Source organism: Symsagittifera roscoffensis, chromosome 8 (assembly GCF_963678635.1).
Source record: "Symsagittifera roscoffensis chromosome 8, txSymRosc1.1, whole genome shotgun sequence".
Classification (NCBI taxonomy): domain Eukaryota; kingdom Metazoa; phylum Xenacoelomorpha; order Acoela; family Convolutidae; genus Symsagittifera; species Symsagittifera roscoffensis.
This window is the reverse complement of record NC_087069.1, coordinates 18,832,109-18,854,804: the sequence shown is the minus strand read 5'-3', so window position 1 is coordinate 18,854,804 and position 22,696 is coordinate 18,832,109. Positions and strand designations below refer to the sequence as shown.

Sequence of the window (22,696 nt, the reverse complement as noted above, 5' to 3'; positions counted from 1 at the left end):
CCTGTCCTGCTTCCTTAGTGGTACTTGCCAAAAGGCTGAGCCTAAATCAAGAGTCGTAAAAAATTTTGCATCACCTAACTTCGAGAGGCTCTCATCAATTCTAGGTATGGGATAGGCATCCTTCACCGTGACGGAGTTCAGGTATCGAAAGTCACAACAAAACCTTAACTGGTCGCCTTTCTTTTTGGCCATCACTACTCCACACGCCCACGGTGACTTGGATGGTTCTATCATGTCATACTCTAGTAACGTTTCGATTTCTTTTCTACACGCGTCCGATTTGTGTGGGGTCATGCAACTCGCCCCCTCCCTGTGTGGTACCGCGTTTTCCTCAAGTTCAATTTCATGTTCAACAAAATTACAACACCCGATATCCGCCTTATGCCTTGAAAAGACCTCCTCGTTTCGCTCTAGTACGTCCTTGATAGCTTCGAGCTGTTCATCTTTCAGTTTGCCCCTTAAATGTTCAATCTCCGGCAGAACCGGTTTATCAGTTTGCATTTCATCTAGTGTGGGTCGCTCTGGAAAGTTCGAACAGCTCGAAAGCCCATCGTCCGTTTCTGACTTAAGTGATTTGATAAGACCTGAAGAATCTTTTATTCTCTGCAATCGTCTCAAGATACAAATTTTGTCCCTGTGGTTGGGACAATCAACAACTTCATTTTGTTTTGAGTTTTCAATTGTTTCATATCGAGTTTTAACCGGTAAAGCATATCCCAGCTTCCTCCCTCTCTGTATCGTGATCGGTATATCAAGGGTATTCAACAAGACACTGACGCAGAGGCCGCTCTTCGTTATCGAAAATGATCTTCCTAAAACAGCAGCGCTTTGACTATTGGGATTCGGAACTATACACACTTGCTTGTTGTCACTTAGTTCATTATAATTTTTCATCCTCAAGCTTACGATTGCCGCTTCATTAGCTTTTAACCTCACTCTCCTACTCAAGAATACCGGTGCTTTGTTTTCATTCGCCATTATTAAATTTACCGGTTTGATTGCGTACCTCCTATCCGGGTTCCGTATCCTGAACATTGCATTATTTAGATCAATCGTTACGTCGAAATTCCTGATGAAGTCTCTGCCCAAAATGAATTGGTCAGATTCATCTAGGTTTTCTACCACGATGAAGCTCATCCACAGGTTACGTTCCCCCAAATTGAGGGCTATTATCGGCGTCCTGCCCAGCACCCGTAGGGCCCCTTTGTTTGCAGCTGACAGCCGTATTCTCGAGTCTATCAAGTCACCTTTGTCAAAGCCCATCTTTTCCCATGTTTCGATTGGTATGACGCTCAAGACTGCTCCCGTGTCAAGTAATCCACGCAACTGAGTCTTTTTGCCATTTATGTCTAGCACGTGCCCTGTCACGTCTGCTTCCGTCCCGATGTGCATTGCATCTTCTTCAAGCATGGCACAGTGTCCGATCGATCTTACTTTCAATTCTTCTTTCCCTACATAGATTTGTCCAATTAGGTCTTCGTCGCATGTTATCATCGTCTTGGTATAGATGTTGATTCCATCTATATTTAGCATGACCTCGTGTGGACCATAAGCTTCAGTGTACCTATTATCAACACGTACCGATTTGCTGCCCCCTCTCGTGAGTAGTGCCCTGAGCGCTCTAGAAGTCGTTTGTGGACTTATTCCACTCAAGTAGTCTGCATACACGTCAATGTGCATTATCGTCTGGTCGCTCGGCTCGCTCAAGTTTCTGGTTACCTCGTGTCCGCCCACTGTGATTATCGACATTATTCTTGCTCCGATTTTCGATATTCCAAAAGGTTTACCTGTCACCATTTTCACGGTGTTACAATTCCCGTCTTCATTGAGCCCGTTCTAGCCTCTGGTATTGAGTTCGATCCGGTTAATGCTTCGTTAAAATTCTGTCTTTCGATCTCCAACTTTAGTCGTTGCTCTATTTCTTTCGCAGCCAGATCTTGTTTCACTTTGGCAATTGCTTCCGTCGCCGCTTTCTCATAATTTATCTCTAGAGAGCTTCCGGCCGCGGATTCTAACGCACCGCTAACATGTGTAACAGCTTTCACTGTCTTCGTCGGCAATTCGGTGTTTGGTGCCCCCAAGTTCCTAGATTCAAACTCGTTTTGCCTGTTCCGCTGATTCTGCACCGCCGCTAATGCCAACTTATGTTTGGGGTGATTCTGGTCCTTGACCGCTTCCCAGAACAAGGGACAATCCATTCTGAAGTGCCCCTCCTGGTTACAGAAGAAGCATCTGGCGCCTATCTTGATGATTAAGCCATTATAGTACTCGTGTTCCTCCATCTGGCTCATATCCTCTTCATCCGGTGCATAACCTAGGCTCTTCATGCCTTGTTTGTACGTTGTGCAGTCAGCCACATGATGATCCGCTGACCCGCAGTTCGCGCATGATCTGCGCTTGTCCATATCATCTCTAGGTTTGTACCATGATGACCTCTGGGGTTGGCTTCCCCCTTGCGTGTTCCTGTTTTCAGAATATGAGTACTTCTTAGGTTTCATCAGCATGTATTCTCTTGATTTCTGTCTCATTTCTTCTGGGGTGGGTGCGCTGTCCTTCGACAATGTGTAGTATGTTGCTAACATTGTCCTTAAGTCATCACTTTTCACCCCATCGATGAACTTCGAGGCAATGCTAAAGTTCCGTCTATTTGTCGACTCCTCTGGGTCACTCCTCCTTCTCAAGCTCTCGAGGTCATCTAGGAACCGATCTATTGACTCGTCGTCCCTCTGCCTTCTCTTTTCAAATCGCATCATCGCTTGGTGACCCTTCATGCCTGACCCGAATCGATTCAGCAATATCTCGAAGATCTTGTCCGCGGTGTCGCGTTCTTCCTCCTTCTTTGCGACCACGCATTTTAATGCCGTTCCTTCCAAGTTGCTCAGTATGGCTGTACATGCTTGTCTTTCGTCACTCAAGTTATCTTGTTCTAGATGTAATCTCATCACTTCCACCCAAGTGTCAATGCATCCATCGGAGTCGTCCTTGAATTCTTTTGGCTTCTTGAATGTCTTTCTTGATTTTCCCTCTCTCCTGTCGCTCGAGTCAGTGTTCCTCGTGGCGAAGGCCTCTAGATTCCTGTTCATCATCTCCCAAGTGCTGGCCCATGTCATAGCATCCGGTCCTGTGTTGCTGTTAGCTGTTGAATCTCCCGGAGCGGTCGTTGTATTCGACGTTCCATTCTTCATTATTGTTTTCGCAGCTGTTGGTGCTATGCTTATCGCATCCCTGGTTAAGGGCAACGGTGTCGATTGTCGTTTGTTCCTTTGTGGTTCTGCAAAGTCAACTCTGGTGCCTTGCGTACGATCCGCTGCCGGTCTTTCTTGTGGAGTAGAACCTCTCAAGATTGCATCCAACTTTGCCTGTATTTCACACGAACTCTCGGCTTGACTCCTGCTCATTGTGTCCATTCTCCTTTCCAGGCTCCCTAATTGGCTGTTGACATCATCATATCGGTTCTTCAACTGTTGCATGTCTGTTTTGATGTTCTTTTCTCGTTCTTCATTGGTGGCTTCTACCTTATCTGACATTTCCTTGAGTCTCTCATCTGTTGCCTTAGCTAGGTTAAAATAACTGTCTAGATACTCGTGCTTGTTGTATCTTATCTCCTTTTTTATCACCTCTCTGTCTTCTTCACTGTGCTGAAGTCTTTTGTCAATCTGATTTAATTTCGCCAACAAGTCACCCAGCTCAATGTTAGTCTCTTCATGGTCAGCTGTCGGTCTCTCTTCGGCCGTAGCCTCTGCTTTAGCTTGTTCCTCTCTTGGATTGGCTTCTGAGGTCTTCGTGCTCACTGTCCCAAACGTTCGTGCTCTTTCTGCTTTTGGTTCTTCAGTCACGTTTTCTTTTGTTTTTATTCCGAACATTATTCCCAATTTTTCCGTAAAAGATGTCCTCTTTACTTGAGAGTCTTCTTTCACCGTTTCTTCGGTGTTGCCTATTGCATCTTCCGCGTCATCTATCGGTGAGAACTCTATGGGTTTCTGGTTCGGTTCCTCTGCATTGGGCATTGGAGTTGACTCTGTCGCCATCTTCCTTGTTTCATCCACACTTTGATCGGGTGTCTCTAGATCAATCTCGATGGTGGGTTCTACTCGCTCCCCTTCCGTGCCCTCTTTCGCCCTGTTCTCCGCTGTACTCCTTGTGCTGACCATGTTAACTGAAAAGTTCGTCTTCGTTATCTTTGGGCCCGTTGATGTCGTTCCGCGCAGCGATGAATTATATTTCGTGTTTGATCCACTTGACCTTTTTTCGAGCACCGGTACCCTACTCCGCCTCATTATTTCTATTTACAACTGCTTCTATTTACAATTTTATTATATACACGATTCTATTCTAAGGGTAAAAAAAATATTTTTTGTGGTAACAAATTCTGTATAACGTGTTAAAAACCTTATCCAATTCTCTTTCTAAAACCTCCGAAAAATTTTCCTTAATTTGGTCTTAACCCTACCTATTTCGATTTGTCTTATTCTGTCTTAAAACGCACTTGTTGTAATTTGACTTCAATTTCTATACCGTCCCAAGACTATTCGTCACTATCACAGTACTCTCCGTTAGTGTCCTAAGACCCTTGTACCAAGACCACTGTCCCAAGACTACTGTCCCAAGACCAGTGTCCCAAGGCTAGTGTCCCAAGACTACTGTCCCAAGGCTAGTGTCCCAAGGCTAGTGTCCCAAGACTACTGTCCCAAGGGTAGTGTCCCAAGACCAGTGTCCCAAGACTACTGTCCCAAGACTAGTGTCCCAAGGCTAGTGTCCCAAGACTACTGTCCCAAGACTAGTGTCCCAAGGGTAGTGTCCCAAGACCAGTGTCCCAAGGCTGGTATCCCAAGACTAGTGTCCCAAGGGTAGTGTCCCAAGACCAGTGTCCCAAGGCTGGTGTCCCAAGACTAGTGTCCCAAGACTAGTGTCCCAAGACCACTGTCCCAAGACTGTCCCAAGACCACTGTCCCAAGACCCTGTCCCAAGACCACTGTCCCAAGACCCCTGTCCCAAGACCCTGTCCCAAGACCACTGTCCCAAGACCCTGTCCCAAGACCCTGTCCCAAGACCCTGTCCCAAGACCCTGTCCCAAGACCCTGTCCCAAGACCACTGTCCCAAGACCACTGTCCCAAGACCCTGTCCCAAGACCACTGTCCCAAGACCCTGTCCCAAGACCCTGTCCCAAGACCACTGTCCCAAGACCACTGTCCCAAGACCCTGTCCCAAGACCACTGTCCCAAGACCCTGTCCCAAGACCACTGTCCCAAGACCCTGTCCCAAGACCACTATCCCAAGACTGCTCTGTCCCAAGACTTCTTCGGTCTTGTCCCAATACTCGTCACGGAGTGTCTTCCTCGTTGTAGGGTCTTCTTGAACCACCGTACCTTGTACCACCACTCAAGCTCTAGTAAAATTTCCCCAAAAACCCTCTCTTAAAAGCCAAATGCTGACCCCCTTCTTCTTTTTGGTTGTTTCTATTTCAATGTAGGTGCGCAGGTATCTTGTGATCACCTGTTCGTATAAAACCAAACACAAATCCTCAATAAAATGCAACAAAAATTTTAAGTAAGAAAAGTAATAAAAACAGAAAAATGAGCCCACCTAAAATTTAAAGGTGACCAATGTCTACCTTTCGTCTAAAAAAAATGTCTGGTACCTAATTGCCACGCGTTCTCCTCCCCCCACTAGTGATCTTATGGGGTATCACAAAAGCTGTCTATATCCGGTCCCCCCTACCAAACCAACCAGCGTACCAGCCTTAACTCGAGTTGGATTTTGGATCTCCACCTAATATTACCAACGCGTGTTAATTTCTAATGTAACTAAGTCAACGATGTCGACTAATTAGTTACTCTAATTTCCCCCTTTTTGCAATTTACAACCGCCAACCTCTAGCCTAACCAGTCCCCGTTCTAACCTCCCCCCTTTCTAGCCCCCCTTCTTAAGCCTAAAAATTACTTTAAGCGCCGGGTGCTAAACCTCTCAAGAGAAAACCGTAGACCTGTTTCCAGGCCTGCTCAAGTAAAAACGTTCCTCAAAACTGGGGGATTTCGCTTATCCAATTTTACACTTATCTCCTATAATGTAATGTGGATTCTAACGATACCCGTTCTGCCCAACTTGAGAACTCGAGAATTGCCAAATCCTTCTTGGCTGCTTTCCCACTCGACTGGTCACCTGTTCCAGTCCAGTCTCCTATTGGTTCAGCCAAGTGTCCCTGAACCACTTTCCCACTCGGCTGGTCACCTCTTCCAGTCAAGTCTCCTATTGGTTCAGCTAAGTTCCAAGCTATCTGAAAACCCTTGACAACGCCCCACTTCGGGCACTTTATTCAGTTTACTGGTTTAAATTGCTAGGTTGATCGAAACGATCGAACTTGTAAAACAGTATGGGTATACTATTTAATTAATATAAAGGTTTGATCCAACTAATCTGGTGTCAAAGTCACTGTCTTTTTTCGTTTTATGGTTTTTGTTCCTTTTTCTATTCTTTTTTGGTTTTTTTTTTGCTTTTTGTCTTTTTGCTCGTGTTTTTGTCCCCCTAGTTGCCCCCCTTTACTCGGTTAGCTAAGCCTCGTTCGGAAAGCGTACCAGGAAATTTTCTCGAGTTTTCTTAAAAAGCTATCACGGTACAACCGGAAGGTTTGCACGTTCCTGTCGAACCGTACCGCCGGTACTCTAGAATGGGCATTCAGCCCGAAGCTGTCTCAAGTGGGTTCGACTCCGTAGTCTTGATGTCGTAAACACCCAGGAGCGCCATAAAAACACTATGTAACATTCGTCTACTACAGTCACACATGAGGCCCTATAACTATTGGCTCGGGAGTCAGGGACACTATCTCTTGTGTTTTTCCACCTCAAATCAGTCGGAGCCAATTCGGTTCGCTTGTGACATGAGACTACGACCCGCTACTGCTTAAGGCTACTACCAAAATATCCCCCCACTCTAGAATTAAGAACGTCCCCATACTTAGGTCTCAAAATACCCAAAATACATGAACGCCGTTAAAAACCGGGTTGGAACAATCCGTTAAGTTGCTTTTTTATTAGACAGTGGAACTTTGATCCATTTCAGATGGATCAACCTAAAACTCGCCTTACCTCAACATAACAATCATAAAACACACTCTAGAATTTAAATTAAGTACTCACATTGTAGCACGCTCAAGAACCAGGAAGTAAATAAGTCGGTAAACAACTCAAGAATCAATAAAGTAACTAAGATAAGTTTAATGTCAGTCAGTTTTAACAACAAGAACAAGTTTTTACTCTAGACTGCAGTTTTATGTGGACCATTGGGACACTCAAGCTGTCCACCTTTCCGTCGAAGGTTCACTCTGGTCCAGTTCGAATAATTGTTCTCTCGGGAACACTCTGTCTTCTATTTCAGATAGGACAGCTCTACTCTTGTTCACTATGATGGAAATTGCGAATTGCAATTTCACACTCGTTTTTATCTGACAACTTTCCCGCAATTGTTCTGAAATTGTTCTGATCCCTTTTTCTGATTTTCAGTTCTCGCGAGAAAATCGTGCATGACAGGTTCCATTCGAAATTTTGAAAAATTAAATTTCACTCCAAAATCAAGTGTTTTCTGCTCTTCTCAAGGTCAAACTTCCAAATATGACCGACTGGCACAAGAATAACACCCAGGAGTGCCATAAAAACATCTATGTAACATTCGCCCGGAAGATACATATCGACGGAAGACAAAACTAAGTCTTAAGACGACTGGCTAACATCTAAACAGAGCTTTGCATGCTTTTCACCGTCTCTACCAAGCCAGTACTTTTCGGTGGTCTTTCTAACATCGGGTCGACAAAACGTTACTGCTTTCGGCTTCGGTCAAAACACTCAAATTAACTAGATTACATGCAGAAATAGTGAGCTCATGGCTGGGTCTCAGTATCCCCAGACCACGAGGTCACTCCTAAAAACAGGGTTACTACTTATTATATTACTATTGTTTTTGTTCAGTAGATAAAAATCATCATCTCCATCGAAGATGGATCAACCCTTTCCCCCAACTCCTAGCACCTCATCCTTGTCAAAACTAATCCAAATATCAGTTAAATTCAAGTCAGGACATGACAGGATGCTAAAAGTTCATATAACAGGTTAAAAGTTTCAGTTCCGAAACCCTTCCGGATTTGTGAATCCACTGAATCAAGCTCCTTAAGTTCGATTTCACGATAACACGGAAGGCTGGTTTTCACCCTTCACCGTTGTTCGCAACGGCCTTGGAACTATTGTAGCAGCACAATAGTTGCAACTCGGAACGTTCTCTGTAATTCGTTGTCGTTTTCTTTAATTTCGATTTCCGTTCTGTTCGCAATCACAGATAAAGTTGTTCTGTTCTTCTTAGTTCTTTTTGCTAAAATGGCCGTTTCTGACGTTTCTCAGAAATGTTACGTCATCACTTCGAAAATTTAAAATTTTAAAATACGAGAATATCCTGACCTTCCCCGTTCTGCTAATCATCCGAATAACGTCGTTAATCCTTCAAAATCATTAACTCGGAAGGTTCACTGCTAAAATTTCGAAGTCTGCAGAGATTGCATTTTGTCCATTCTGGTCGAATGTCACATGAATTGAATTAATAACATCCAATTCCGTTTTCAGATTATGAAAAGCTAGGAGTTGAGGGAAAGGGTTGATCCATCTTCGATGGAGATGATGATTTTTATCTACTGAATAAATACAATAGTAATATAATAAATAAGTAGAAGCCCTGTTTTTAGGAGTGAACTCGTGGTCTGGGGATACTGAAACCCAGCCATGAGCTCACTATTTTTGCATGTTATTCAGTTAATTAGAGCGTTCTGATCGAAGCCGGAAAGAGTAACGTTTTTTTTTGTCGCTATGATATGTGAATATGAAAGCAAGCCAGTTTACACTGGAACAAAATACTCTGGAACCTGATGTTTTTTTTGTCGACCTGATGTTAGAAAGAGCACCAAAAGAACTGGCTTTGGCAGAGACGGTGAAAAGCATGTAGAGCTGTGTTTAGACGCTAGCCAGTCGTTTTAGAGCTTAGCTTTATTTTCCGTCGATAAGTACTTCCGTGCGAATGTTACAAACATTAAAATAGTTTTTCGAAACTGAATTTCAAATGTGGGTGGTAGTGGAAGGGATCCGGTTCCGTAGTTGAGATTACTTCACATGGCCTGAATAATTTTTCATTCCAGAGATTCCACGCCGACGGGAAAGTCAATAGCATAGTTAAAACCGGCATTTAAGGTTTAAAATAAGCTGAGGAATTTGCATTAGAAATACATTTTGCTAAAATAGGCGCATAAACAGGCGATTCAAAGAAAAACTAGAGCTTGGTTTATTTTTGTTGACTAGTTGATTTTGCTCACGTTGCTTGTGTTATCCTTTTTAGTTACCTTTTTATGTTTTGTATCCAAATTGGTGGCGGTTGATTAGAACAAATGTTTGCTTGAAATTTTTTTTTCAGATATCTTGTTACAGCCTGTTGAAGTCAAAATTTGGTTTGAAGCTGACTAAGTTCTTTAAAGGTTCGTAATAATTTTAAATTCATTTCGGCTCCGGCGTATAGTACTTTACCATATTCATTCAGCTGAATTTCAGCGCAAGTCAGATGCTCTTATACTGCACAGTTTCTCCACTATCTTGCTTTGTAGCCAGATCCAAATTTCTAGCCAGATCCTAAACTAAATGTCTATTATCAGCGTAGTGACGTATCCTTTGTTGTCTATTTGTCAAAAGTTTTCTGGGGTTTAATGTTTTGTTTTTGATAATTATTTGTCTTCTAGATAACTGATGCTGGCAGTATTGCCGAAAAAGTTCTTGATAAAAATTGATCCGACTCGTTTTGATTTGAGAACCTGACTCTTGAAACTCGGTTGTGAGCTAAGCGGTCGCATCACAAATTAAAGCTCGTTTACAAAAGCATTCGCATTTTCAGTTTTTCTTTTCAATTGACTATTTTGCAACCACGATAGCTGGTTTTGTGATTTTTTTCTATGAGCATGCTTGGTGTCAATTTGTTATACTATCGGTTATTTTCCTGCTATGGTCAGTTTGCAGTGTAATTATTTGAGATTGATTAAACTCTTCCAAGAAGTTTTCGAATTTTTTGAAATCAACCTCACTCACTGACGCTCTTAATAAAAACAGAAAGAAATTAAACTTGAAAAGAATTCAAAAACCTAAGTAACGGTAACTTAAGCCGGAAACTTTTTGAGTGTTCGTTGAGCGACCGGTTGTGTTTACTAGATTACTTGATACTTTTCGGTGCAGGTGATTGAGCTGCTGAATTTTCTTGCAACTGGTTTGATTGAAAGAATGGGTTGCAGCAAACCTTAAGTGCTACGGAATCCAAGAAAAATTGTGAAATCAATGAACTTTTTTGGAGTTTCGCATTCTTTTTCGTTTTGAAATTTCATCTTCGGTTGTTTTTTTTGCTATTTTTTCTTTATGCACATGGTCTATTCTTTGTAGTGCTTTATCATTTAATTTGTTTTTAACAAAATCATAAAGATCTTTTTAAACTGTTTTTCAAAATGAATCCGGTAAGGTTTTTGGCTTCATAGAATCTCAAAATTGTATTCAGTCTGGTGATTTTTTCTCTGCATTTTTATGGTTTCTGAGGAAAAACAAAATTTTAGTATTGCTGTAGTTTTTGAAAAACTTTTCTGAAAAAATAACCAACACGAACACAAGGACAAAAAAACACAGCAGACAATTTTTTTAAATTCCGGTTTGTTAGTGAAGTTGAGTGTTAAAAAGAACTAATTAATTTAAATGAAAATAAACGAGCGGGACCTTCCGACTTTTCTGCCTGGGTTCTAAAAGATGTATGCAATGAAATTTGCCCAAACTTCGCGTTTCTTTCACATGAAGCCATAAAAATAAATTTATTTCCAACTAGACTCAAAAAAGCGATTGCTTCCTCAATATATAAGCGGCGGCGGCCAGAAATAGCAGCGGAATAAAAACGAATCTCCATATTAGGCACACTCTTGAATTTTTGAGTAATTTTTATACAAACAGATCAATAATTATCTATTATCTATCAACCTGCTTATCAACATCTAGCATTATTTTAGATTTTCATATTCAATGATGGACGCAATACTATATTTTCCGCAAATCATTGGATAAAAAGAAAAACGTTGCCGTATCTCTTAGATCTATTAAAAGCTTTCCATTCTATTGACCATTAAAAATTTCAAGACTTGATTGAAAGATTTGGAATTCGCTGAGCCAGCAATGAAAGCCGTTCTTACTTTCATCAGCAATAGACAACAAAAGCTGTTGTAAATATTTGCGAAACCTATTGGATCTGCTTCCACCATGGTGCACTGCAAGGTACAATTTTGGGACCCCTTATTTTCAACCTATACATGAATAACTTCATGAACAATTAGCCGAAATGTGCAAATTGGTACAAAATGCTGACAACATACTACCATTGAAATTGCTTTTCAGCTATTGCCAGGACACTGTCAAAAATTGTCCTTGTTTCATATGACTTTTATCAAAACTGAAAACAAACGAAACTGAGTTGATAGTTTTAAGCAATAAACATCACGTCAGAAACCACAATACAAAGTTCAGTATAAAATAAGATGGTAAAAAATAGAAGAAAAGCCCCAAATAGAATGTTTTGGGGTAATTCTAGATCAATTTCTTATATTTTTGAGAGAAGCTAAAAATATTTCAGAAAAATGGCTTGCGGAATCTGCGTTTTTCTCTTTTTTTATGATGTCGTTTCTGTTCTTGAAGAGTCATGAGCATAGATGTGTAGGGCAGTCGTCTTGGATGCTCTAGACCTGTTACTCGGTTCCTGTAGACATCGTTTCTTTTCCAAAACTATATATCTTTTCTGGCCTTTTTTCGTTTTCAGACAAGCGCAGCGTATTGTTACATTTGAAAGAACTTTTAAAAAAACCTAAGGTACATTTTTTGTGCTTTTTTGGGGACAGTATTGCAGCAGGCAAATTTAGTGTGGTTGCCTTAAGCTTAAAACATTCCAAATTATTACATGTAAAATTTGTGAAAATGAAAAAACCTGCCTTAACGACAACTTTGTGTTTGCATTTTCAGGCTTCCTTTTGACGCTTATTCGCTGGTTTTTGCGAGGTACTGCTTTTTGACTCTGCGTCACCACTGTATATCTCACTTCAAAAATAACAGTAAAGGTTGATTTTTCGAGTTTTTCGTTTTTCTTTTTAACGAATGGTTTCCTCGATCGCATGATGATCTGCAATTTGATGGATTCCAGCTAAATTTAAGGTGTTGGTTGGAGTCACACTGAAATTGTTGCCTTTTTTGCTTATAATTGAAAATGGTAAATACGCGAGCATTTTCTTGCTTTTTAAATCAGAACTTACTTTTTCAGTTAAACTGCTTTTCTAGCATAATCACTGAATCATTTTCTCATTTAGTTTGTCAACCAACAGATAATTGCTGAGCATGTCTGCATTTTAGGTGCTCGTTCTATTCGAAAACCGTTGTTATCTTGATTTTAAATTTAATAACTCCGGTTTATTTAATAACTCTGTTTTGGCACAATTTCAGTTTTTTGTTTATTATTATTATTTTTTCATTTAACTGAGCTCAAAGGGTGTCTGCCCAAGGTTTGTTGCTTTGTTACCGCTTCGTAAGCTTGATCCGATGCTAATTTAATCTTTGTTTTTGTACTTGGTATGTTTTCCTCAAAATGAATTCATTCAAAACCATGTGAGACAGACAAATAGAAAATTTTCTGAGTTTGAAGCAGGTTATAGATTATTTGTGTTTGGTATGTTTTTAAGACAGTTCTAACTTTTAGCTGACTTTATACCATCTGAAAAACATTTATGCCCTGAACTGAAAATTCTGGTTTTTGCTGCAAATAAACGTGGTAAGAATTATTGGTGATACCTGCACTGCAAACAGCTGTTCTTGCATTTCAAAGGAATTATTTTCAATTTCTTTGGGCTCTGTCAAAACGCCAGTAAACGTAGTGAGGAAGCTTGAGCTTTGGATTTGGGTATTTTATACGCCAAGTCAGGTTTCGCATGCAAGAAGCCTCATAATGAGACAGCTTTTTTGCTGAGCATGTCTGCATTTTAGGTGCTCGTTCTATTCGAAAACCGTTGTTATCTTGATTTTAAATTTAATAACTCCGGTTTATTTAATAACTCTGTTTTGGCACAATTTCAGTTTTTTGTTTATTATTATTATTTTTTCATTTAACTGAGCTCAAAGGGTGTCTGCCCAAGGTTTGTTGCTTTGTTACCGCTTCGTAAGCTTGATCCGATGCTAATTTAATCTTTGTTTTTGTACTTGGTATGTTTTCCTCAAAATGAATTCATTCAAAACCATGTGAGACAGACAAATAGAAAATTTGGTAGATCTAGTTGTCCCGACCAATGAAAATGGGGAGGAACTTTGTATTCGGGTCTGTTTTATTTTTTAATTTTTTTCACGCAAAATCAGGTAACACAAATAACGATCTTACTGGGTTGAGTGATATATCCTGTTACAGTCCTTACAGTCGTGATTTGAACCACATTTAAAAATTTCACAAATGTTTTCCCAGTCTCGAGAAAAACCGATTTGAAATTTTTGATTTTTCGTCTTCGAGCGAATAAAGCGAGCGAGCAGTCTTATTTTAATTTCTTAAAAAGCTTTGAATAGCTTAATTTAAAACGTAAAAACGGAGTTTAACTTCGGTTTTTTTTAGTTTGCTTTGAATGTTTTAGCGCCTTTTTGGAATCAAAATTTTCAGAAAAAAAATGCAAAAAACTTTCAAATTTTCTTTTTTTTTTAATTTTTCTGGTAACTTTTCTTCAAAAATTGTTTTTCATTTTGTTTATTTTGGTATGGTTGTAGAATACACCTAATCCCCAGTTTTTTGCCTTTAATCACACCACGCCGAAAAAAAAGACAATATTTTTAATTTGAAAAAGCTTTTTTGTATAATTTTAAGACTATGGTCTGAACACTCTGTGCTACTTGCACAGCAACCGGCTATCTTTTTAATATGAGGATTTATGTTTTGTTTTCAATTTTTAGGCATTTTTTGCAGTATATGCATATAAACAGCGCTTAAGTACAGTAGATGCTGATGATATTAGTTCAGACTATTATTTTCTGAGTTTGAAGCAGGTTATAGATTATTTGTGTTTGGTATGTTTTTAAGACAGTTCTAACTTTTAGCTGACTTTATACCATCTGAAAAACATTTATGCCTTGAACTGAAAATTCTGGTTTTTGCTGCAAATAAACGTGGTAAGAATTATTGGTGATACCTGCACTGCAAACAGCTGTTCTTGCATTTCAAAGGAATTATTTTCAATTTCTTTGGGCTCTGTCAAAACGCCAGTAAACGTAGTGAGGAAGCTTGAGCTTTGGATTTGGGTATTTTATACGCCAAGTCAGGTTTCGCATGCAAGAAGCCTCATAATGAGACAGCTTTAATGTGATGAAGTATGTTGAGAGTGAGTTTTGTCCATAATGATGTAGATTTTTGTGTCTCCGTGTTTAATTGCACCTTTCAAAGTGTGATTTGGTCAAAACAAATTTTGGCCTCTGGCTCCAGGGGCGGATCTAGGATTTTGTCGAGGGAGGGCGGATTTTCAAAGATTTTGTCGACCTTTTTTTAATGTTTAGGCCGAGTAATTGGATTTTCTGAGCTCTCCGAAACTACAATTACGACCCTATTTTATCAAAAATTTTCTAGGCCGCAGGTAATTTTTTCAAAAAACAGGCCTGAAAAATTGTTTTTAGACATTTTTTGGATTAGTATATATTGGCAAAATTAGTATATATTGGCACCGAAGCACCGAAGGCGCCTTTAAAAAAAAGGGACGTCAGCCAAAAATGGATAATTCAAAATAGTGCAAAGGCGGGAACCTTTGGGTCGGCAGGGAATCGAATCCCTGAGAAGAGGTCGTCCGCCCAGCCCCTACCCCTAAATCCGCCCCTGTCTGCATTTGCAATTATTTTTTGCTGTTTTATTGAGTGAAGTTTGATAACATACTTTCAAATTAATGTGTAGAACAGCTAACCAAGCTAGTCTGGAAACGTCATCTGAGCTGTACTGGGAGTCTCTTTAAACCGAGCAAGATGAATGGCCACGCGGTCACTGAACAAGGAGATACCAGCTCCAGAACAAGTAGTACGCCAAGTGGGAAACACTCAGTCGAGAAAATATACCAGAAAAAGACCCAGTTGGAACATATTCTGCTCCGACCTGATACATACATTGGAAGTGTCGAGCCAATTACCCAGCAGATGTGGGTTTATGATGGAGAAGAACTGGGCATGCGATTCAGACCGGTCACTTTTACTCCCGGACTGTTTAAAATTTTCGACGAAATCTTAGTGAACGCGGCTGACAATAAGCAACGTGATCCGAAAATGAGAAAGCTGAAAATCACTATTGACCCGGAAAAGAACGTGTACTCTGTTTGGAACGATGGATCAGGTTAGAATAATCATATCTACGACCTATTCCTATTGAAATAATGATGTTGATTTTTGGGTTCCAAAAAGTCTGTCGAGAATAATGGTCTGTATTTATCCGATTTTTAGGCCAAATCGCACGAAATTTTGTGACTCTGAAAAATCTGATCTGTTTTTTAATCTGTGTTTTACCTAATGTAATCGCCCTTAATTTGAAAAAAAATAATAATAATTCAAAAGATTTAATTTCGAAATTTTCAACTATTTTTAAAATTCATTTTCTAAATCCTGGTAATCGGAAAAATTTGTGAAAGAGCAGCCGGTGGTCCTTCTTCGTATTCGAATTTAACTACCAATTAATTAGCTGCTTTGCTTACTTCATTTTCTGTATAATGTTTTATAGTTTATTCAAAAATAGTTGGTTCAACTTGATAAAACAAGCAAAAAAAGTGGCCAGTAATTGTTGGACCAAAGTGAATAATCTCCCCCTAAATCACATTAGGGGAAAGATCATTCACTTGGTTAAAAGTAATAGGTTTCAACCAATCAGATTTGAGCATAGTACATGCACGCCTTAATGCTTGAATTTGCCATTAAATTTTGAAGGTGGGATTGTTCACTTGGTCTATTCAGGGAGATTATTCATATGGGCCTAATTGTATCCTAGGTGTGCCGGTCCAAATGCACAAGACGGAGAAGATGTACGTCCCTTCACTCATTTTTGGACACCTTCTAACCTCTAGCAATTTTGACGACACTCAGAAAAAGGTCACGGGAGGTCGAAACGGTTATGGAGCCAAACTGTGCAATGTGTTTAGTAAAAAGTTCACTGTGGAAACAGCGAGTAAAGCTAATAAAAAGAAGTTCAAACAGTCGTGGGCGAATAACATGTCGAAGGCAAATGAGCCCGTTATACTTGAGAACAACAATGACCAGGATTACACTTGTGTCACTTTTGAACCTGACCTTACGAAGTTTAACATGGAAAAAATGGATGCAGATACTGTTGCATTGTTCACGAAAAGAGCTTACGATATGTGTGCTACAGTTTCGGGAATATCGGTTTACTTGAACGGAAAACTTTTGCCCATTAAAAGTTTCAAAGACTACGTGGAGTTGTTTATAAAGAAACCAGCTGAAGATGATCCAACAATCCAGGCACCTGTTTTGGTGCACGAGAAAGTCAACACAAGGTGGGAGGTGGCGGTTTGCAACTCTGAAACTGGCTTCAAGCAAATCAGTTTCGTCAATAGTATCGCGACAACTAAAGGCGGAACGCATGTAAACGCTGTTGTAGACCAACTAGTTGAGAAGTTGATTACGACTGTGAACCGGAAAAATAAAGACAAACAACCAGTGAAGCCTTTTCAAGTTAAGAATCAAATGTGGGTGTTTATAAACTGTCTCGTTGAGAACCCGACTTTCGATTCTCAAACGAAGGAAAACATGACGCTCCAAGCGAAGAAGTTCGGCTCGAAGTGTGAGCTTTCGGAGAATTTCATGAAGGGTGTGGTTAACTGTGGGATTGTGGACAATGTGTTGCAGTGGCTGAACTTCAAAGCGCAGAAAGATCTGAACAAAAAAGGAGGAACTGACAAGAAACAGGTATGAACAAAATAAAACAGGAATTATCACGAAAGTAAGGGAAAATCTCATGGCCGAGATGTTTATTCCTTTCGGGTAATTTTTTGTTTTATGCCGAGCTTAACGTGCTTTTAGTTCCTTTTTGACCTTCTAGGAGTAATGAACGTAGTGAGTACTCTATAGGTCTTGGTGATTTTTCAGGATAAAGTTCACGTTCAATTTTGATGTTTCGCGGTTTGACTATTGAGTTCTTTATAAATTCAGTTCTTTTAATAAAATGAAGGCAAACTCCACTATCGAACAGCAAAAATGTAAAGGTGACTCACGAACGTGATTAACTTCTAATTTTGGAAATGGAATTTTATTATCAGATTTCCCGGCGAAATAAAAATTTTACCTATTGATCCATTTTTCTCAAATTGGGTTAGTTTCATCAAAAGCGAGTCAAACAGAAATTGTTCGTTAAAATTAAAGAGCTTGTTCGTTAAAATGAAATTGTTCGTTAAAAAATCTTTTTTTTGTTAAAATTCGCAAGTTGAAGCTTAAAAAAGTCAATTTTATTCTATTTCCTTGCGTTCATGTTTCTTTTCCAACTGTCAGTTGGCTATGTTTTACATAGAACTTACAGACAGGCAGACATAAATATCCACAAGTAAAAAAATGTCTATCTATTGAATTAAAATGACATATTGAGACACCAGTGAATTAAAAGTTTTCTGTGAAATTTTCAAAAACTCAATTTCAGGTGAAGCTTAAGGGTATACCCAAACTAGATGACGCCAACGAAGCCGGAGGAAAAGGTTCTCACGATTGCACCCTGATTCTAACCGAGGGAGACTCGGCCAAATCTTTGGCTGTTTCTGGACTCGGAGTAGTCGGAAGAGACAATTACGGAGTCTTCCCTCTACGAGGTAAACTTCTGAACGTCCGGGACTCTGCCACGTCGCAAATTATTGGAAACAAAGAAATAAATAACATTATGAAAATAGTTGGCTTGCAACCGAAGAAGAAGTACGAAGATGTCGATGATTTAAAGAGTCTGAGATACGGAAAGATAATGATAATGACAGATCAGGATCAAGACGGATCACATATCAAAGGACTGTTGATTAACATGGTCCATCATTTCTGGCCGGGACTCTTAAAAAAGAACTTTGTTGAGCAGTTTATAACCCCGATTGTTAAAGTGACAAAAGGTAAAGAAGTTCAATCCTTCTTTAGTTTACCTGAATTTGATGAATGGAGAAATAATACCCCGAATTGGAAAACCTATAGTATAAAGTACTACAAAGGTTTGGGTACCTCAACTATGAAAGAGGCTAAAGAGTATTTCTCAGACATGGAACGACATCGGATTCTGTTTAAATATGGTGGTCGTGAATGTGACAATTCAATTGAGCTCGGATTCGCGAAGAACAAAGCAAACGAGCGAAAAGATTGGCTTACCAATTTCATGACTGACCGAACTGAAAGACGTCGCAATAATGAATCAGAGGTGTACCTCTACAAGAAAGACACAAAAACGGTCACTTATTCAGACTTTATTCACAAGGAGTTGGTCTTGTTTTCAAACGCGGATACAGAAAGGTCAATTCCGAATATAATGGATGGACTCAAACCAGGTCAAAGAAAAGTGCTATTCACATGTTTCAAAAGGAATGATAAAAAAGAAGTCAAAGTTGCCCAACTTGCGGGTTCGGTTGCTGAAAAGTCTTCGTATCACCATGGTGAAGTGTCCCTCCAAGGAACAATTGTAAATTTGGCCCAAAATTTTGTCGGGTCAAACAACTTGAATCTACTTTTGCCCATTGGACAGTTCGGTACACGATTGCAAGGCGGCAAAGATGCTGCTAGTCCAAGGTACATTTTCACGATGTTGAACCCGGTAACCAAAATCATGTTTAACGCCAACGACGAACCAAATTTGAACCCGCAGTTTGAAGACAACCAGAAAATTGAGCCAGAGTTTTATTGTCCAGTACTTCCCACGGTTTTGATTAACGGCGCTGAAGGTATCGGAACCGGTTGGTCGACGAAGATATTGAACCACGATGTAAGAGAAGTCATTGCAAACTTGAAGAGACTGCTGAACGCCGAGGAACCGTTGCCGATGATGCCATCTTGGAAAAATTTCCAAGGAACTGTTCGTCAAATTGACGAGGAACATTACACTGTTTTCGGCAATGTGGCCGTTCTAGATGAAACTACAATTGAGATTACAGAACTCCCCGTTGGTGTGTGGACACAAAACTACAAAGAAGCGGTCTTAGAGCCGATGTTAAATGGGACCGAAAAGGACAAACCAGTCATTACGGACTACAAAGAGTATCACACGGATACGACTGTTAAGTTTGTAGTTTACATGCCAGCGGATAAATTGCACGAAGCAGAAAATTCAGCTGGGGGTTTGCACAAATTCTTCAAATTGGCAACGGATAAAGCAAGTTCAAATATGGTTCTCTTTGATTCGAATAATTGCATCAAGAAATACGAATCGACTATTGAAATTTTGAAAGAGTTTTTTGTCATAAGACTGGACATGTATGATAAACGAAAGAAATTTATGGTCGGATTATTGACTTGTGAGAGTGAAAAATTGAGTGCGATTGCTCGGTTCATTCTGGAAAAAATTGAAGGAACTATCATTGTGGAGAATAAGATGAAAAAGATTCTTATCAAGGAGTTAATTGCCAAACATTACCCTTCAGATCCTGTCAAAAAGTGGAAAGACGATCAAAGTAAAAAGTTGAAAATGTTGATGGGCGATGAAGTTTCGGACAGTGAAAATGAAGATGAAGCGACAACTTCAAAGGAAACAGAATCCGGCCCCGACTATCAGTACCTTCTGGGAATGCCGCTGCTAAATTTGACCAAAGAAAAGAAAGATGAAATTCTGAAGCAAAGAGACGAAAAACTGACTGAGTTGAAAATATTGGAGAAAACAACGATTAAGAAATTGTGGCTTGATGATCTTGACGCGACATTGAAAGAATTGGCAGTGCAAGAACAACTTGAACATGAAGAAAGCGCAGCGGCTGTAGCGCTGTCTAACAAAGCAGCGAGTAAGAAGAAGGGTAAAATCGGGAGGTCTACTAAGAAAGAGGGCGCTTTGCTTGATACGAAACCAAGTGCCAATGCAAAGCTAATTGAACCACCCAGCTCGGACAAACTGAAAGCAAGTAAAGAAAAGCCGCCAGGTAAACGAGCACTAGCGAAGGCCAAGAAAATTGAAGGAGAAACGAATGGTGGTGACGTAAAAGCCGAACCAGTTGATTCGGAAGACGAACTAGTCGGTAAATCGCTCGCGGAACGGCTGAATGAAAGCGGCCAAGGTAAAGCTCTGAAACTCCTTTCACCTAAACTTGAGAAAGCAGAAGGAACGTCGGGCGCAAAGAAAGTTGCGGTGAAGCGACCCGCGAACAAGACAGTAGCTGGAAGCAAGGCGTCTGGGTCCTCGGCTGGGCCTAGATCGAAACAGATGAAGCTGACTGATATGGGCTCCAAGAGTGTGAAAAAGGAATCAGGTGGTAAGTCGTCGCCGGCGAAGAAGGGAGGAAGAAAGAAGGATCCTTGGGAATCTGATTCAGAAGAAGAAGAGGACGATTTGTCGGAAATTGATGACGATGAAGATGAAGATGAAGAGGTTTGTGTTTTTATCAATGTTTTTCTGACCGGCTTTGATTTTTGCGGTGAACATTTTGTTTCTAATTGGACGATATATTTTTTTCGTGTCTAGCTATGAATACATCATATATGATACTCTTAGACGTTTTCTATGGTTACACTTGCGAAGCGAGTGTATTAGTACGAACCGTCTTTTTTTCCAACCTAAGTCGCCCAAATTTTTGGGCACCTTCAAAGCTTTTTCACAACATGTGATTTGACATCCGAATAGTAATAATTAAACATAGTTGATGCATTGTTAATTCATCAAATGAACCGAAAAAAGTGATTTGTTTCAAACAAGAACAATAATGAAAAATCGATTTCAGAAATTTTATAACTCAATTTATCTCGCAATTTTTTGAAATGCATAATTTATACATAATGTGGCTTTTTGCTTCGCGATTTTATACATGCAAAGTTAGTGTGGATGCCTTCAGTTTGTCGTATTCCAAATTATTACTTACAAGATTGAGTCTATTTGTATTTGGTGCCAATTTTTCTGAATTGCTTTGGCAATTGATTTGCATAAGTAGCTGCTTTATTCGTGACTAGTTTTGTCGGTCGGTAAGCTTGCGTAGCTGAGTGGATAGTGCGTGAGACCAAAATCTTTTGAATGTAGTAGGTCGCAGTTTCGAATCCTATACGTAGCCGAGTTTTTGCTAATTCGGGGCTTTATTTCTACTTTTTCGTATTTCACTTGATAGACCTGCTTTTTAGTCGTGTTCTCGCAAGTGTTTGCGAAGCGCAGCTTCGCCTCTGTGTTGAAACCTGAAATTGTGGCAGTTTGAAATGTTTTTATTGCCGATCAATTTCAATTTCACTGGCAAGAACAAGTGTAATTTTGTTATTTTGTCTGATATCCAAACATACCATCCAGGACTGGTTTTATACTTTTTTTGGTTAAGGAGCCAGAATATCATGATGAAGATGATGATATGAACGGAGACGCAGAAAATGACCTGGACATTGATGATGAGAGTCCAGTAGTTGTGGCCAAGAAACCAAAAACTGCTGCCGCGTCCTCCAAGCCGAAACCAGAACCAGCAACATCTTCCAGGACTACTGCTCCCAAGAAGAAAACGGCTCCTGTGAAAGCGATTAAAATCGAATCAGACGATGAATCAGAAGACGAGTTTAAAATCGATGATAATGATGACGATGACTCACCCGTTGTGAAAAGTAGCAGAGTTGGCCGAGCTAAAAAGCAAATTAACTACAAAGGATTAGTCGATTCAGATGAAGATGATGATGTTGAATAAACCGTATGACTGCTGAATACAAACTTGATCGCATTAATGAACAAACGCACTCTAGTTCATCTGAACTTAATAAAGAGAAAAAAGTTCTCTCAGTTCAGAGACTGGGAATCAAATTCAATGTGAAAACTGAACTTTTCTTATGCCAACTGAACTCAATTTACTTTACATTTGATTAAATGTTTCTTGATTGGTTGTTTTTTTTATTTTGTTTTCTCCTTATTTTAATTATGTCGCACTTAATTTATAGTCGTTTATTCCGTATCCATGTTATGTGCTGGCTTGGCAGTGATTCTAGTGCTGGTTTTTAATGAATTGAGTTGATAATTTAGAAGTGTTTTCAAAATGTGTCGAGGTAATTTTATTTGCGCACTTGATGATGTAGATGTAAGTTTTGTCTAGCGGTCGAATAACGAGTACTGTTTGCCGTTTTACGATGAGTGCGTTTTGTTCGTTCGTGTGGTGTAGAGGGAGCATGTTGTTTAATTTATGATAATTAATTCAAAATTCCGATCCCCGCTTTTAGATGAGAGTTATAAACTTTTTTAAAAATGTACCCGGTTGCTGTGCCAGTAGCACAGAATGCTACAATCATGGTTAATGGTCCTTCTTTCTAAAAATTTTTGGCAGAAAAAAATTCTAAAAATCGTCTTCTAAAAATGACAATTCTTCTAAAGCCCGGTTGAGAGAACATTTATTTGGTAGCACTTTTGCTGCATAGCATTGGCAATCCATTGGCATCTGTAGTCGCCTCATTGGTGGCTAAAATTAGAACCTTTTCAAGG

General features: G+C 39.8%; 2 protein-coding genes across 2 annotated transcripts in view; both read left to right on the top strand.

Moving 5' to 3' along the window:
• LOC134853019 (integrin beta-2-like) overlaps window positions 1-22,696 on the top strand; it is a 493,953-nt gene that overhangs the window by 350,573 nt on the left and 120,684 nt on the right. The gene's annotated exons all lie outside the window — the stretch shown is intronic.
• Window positions 9,447-22,436, top strand: LOC134853018 (DNA topoisomerase 2-alpha-like). The gene is made up of 5 exons (XM_063868933.1): window positions 9,447-9,503; window positions 14,999-15,427; window positions 16,073-17,010; window positions 17,735-20,632; window positions 21,561-22,436. The coding sequence occupies exons 2-5, from the start codon at window positions 15,067-15,069 to the stop codon at window positions 21,912-21,914; spliced, it is 4,551 nt and encodes a 1,516-aa protein (XP_063725003.1). The 5' UTR covers window positions 9,447-9,503; window positions 14,999-15,066; the 3' UTR covers window positions 21,915-22,436.

What these genes read in the sequence shown, in the direction of transcription:
- LOC134853018 (XM_063868933.1), top strand. Translation starts at nt 15,067, where the DNA reads ATGAATGGCCACGCGGTCACTGAACAAGGAGATACCAGCTCCAGAACA. An exon ending in TGTTTGGAACGATGGATCAG is followed by an intron (nt 15,428 to 16,072) that starts GTTAGAATAATC and finishes ATTGTATCCTAG; the next exon opens with GTGTGCCGGTCCAAATGCAC. An exon ending in ATGAAGATGAAGATGAAGAG is followed by an intron (nt 20,633 to 21,560) that starts GTTTGTGTTTTT and finishes TTTTTGGTTAAG; the next exon opens with GAGCCAGAATATCATGATGA.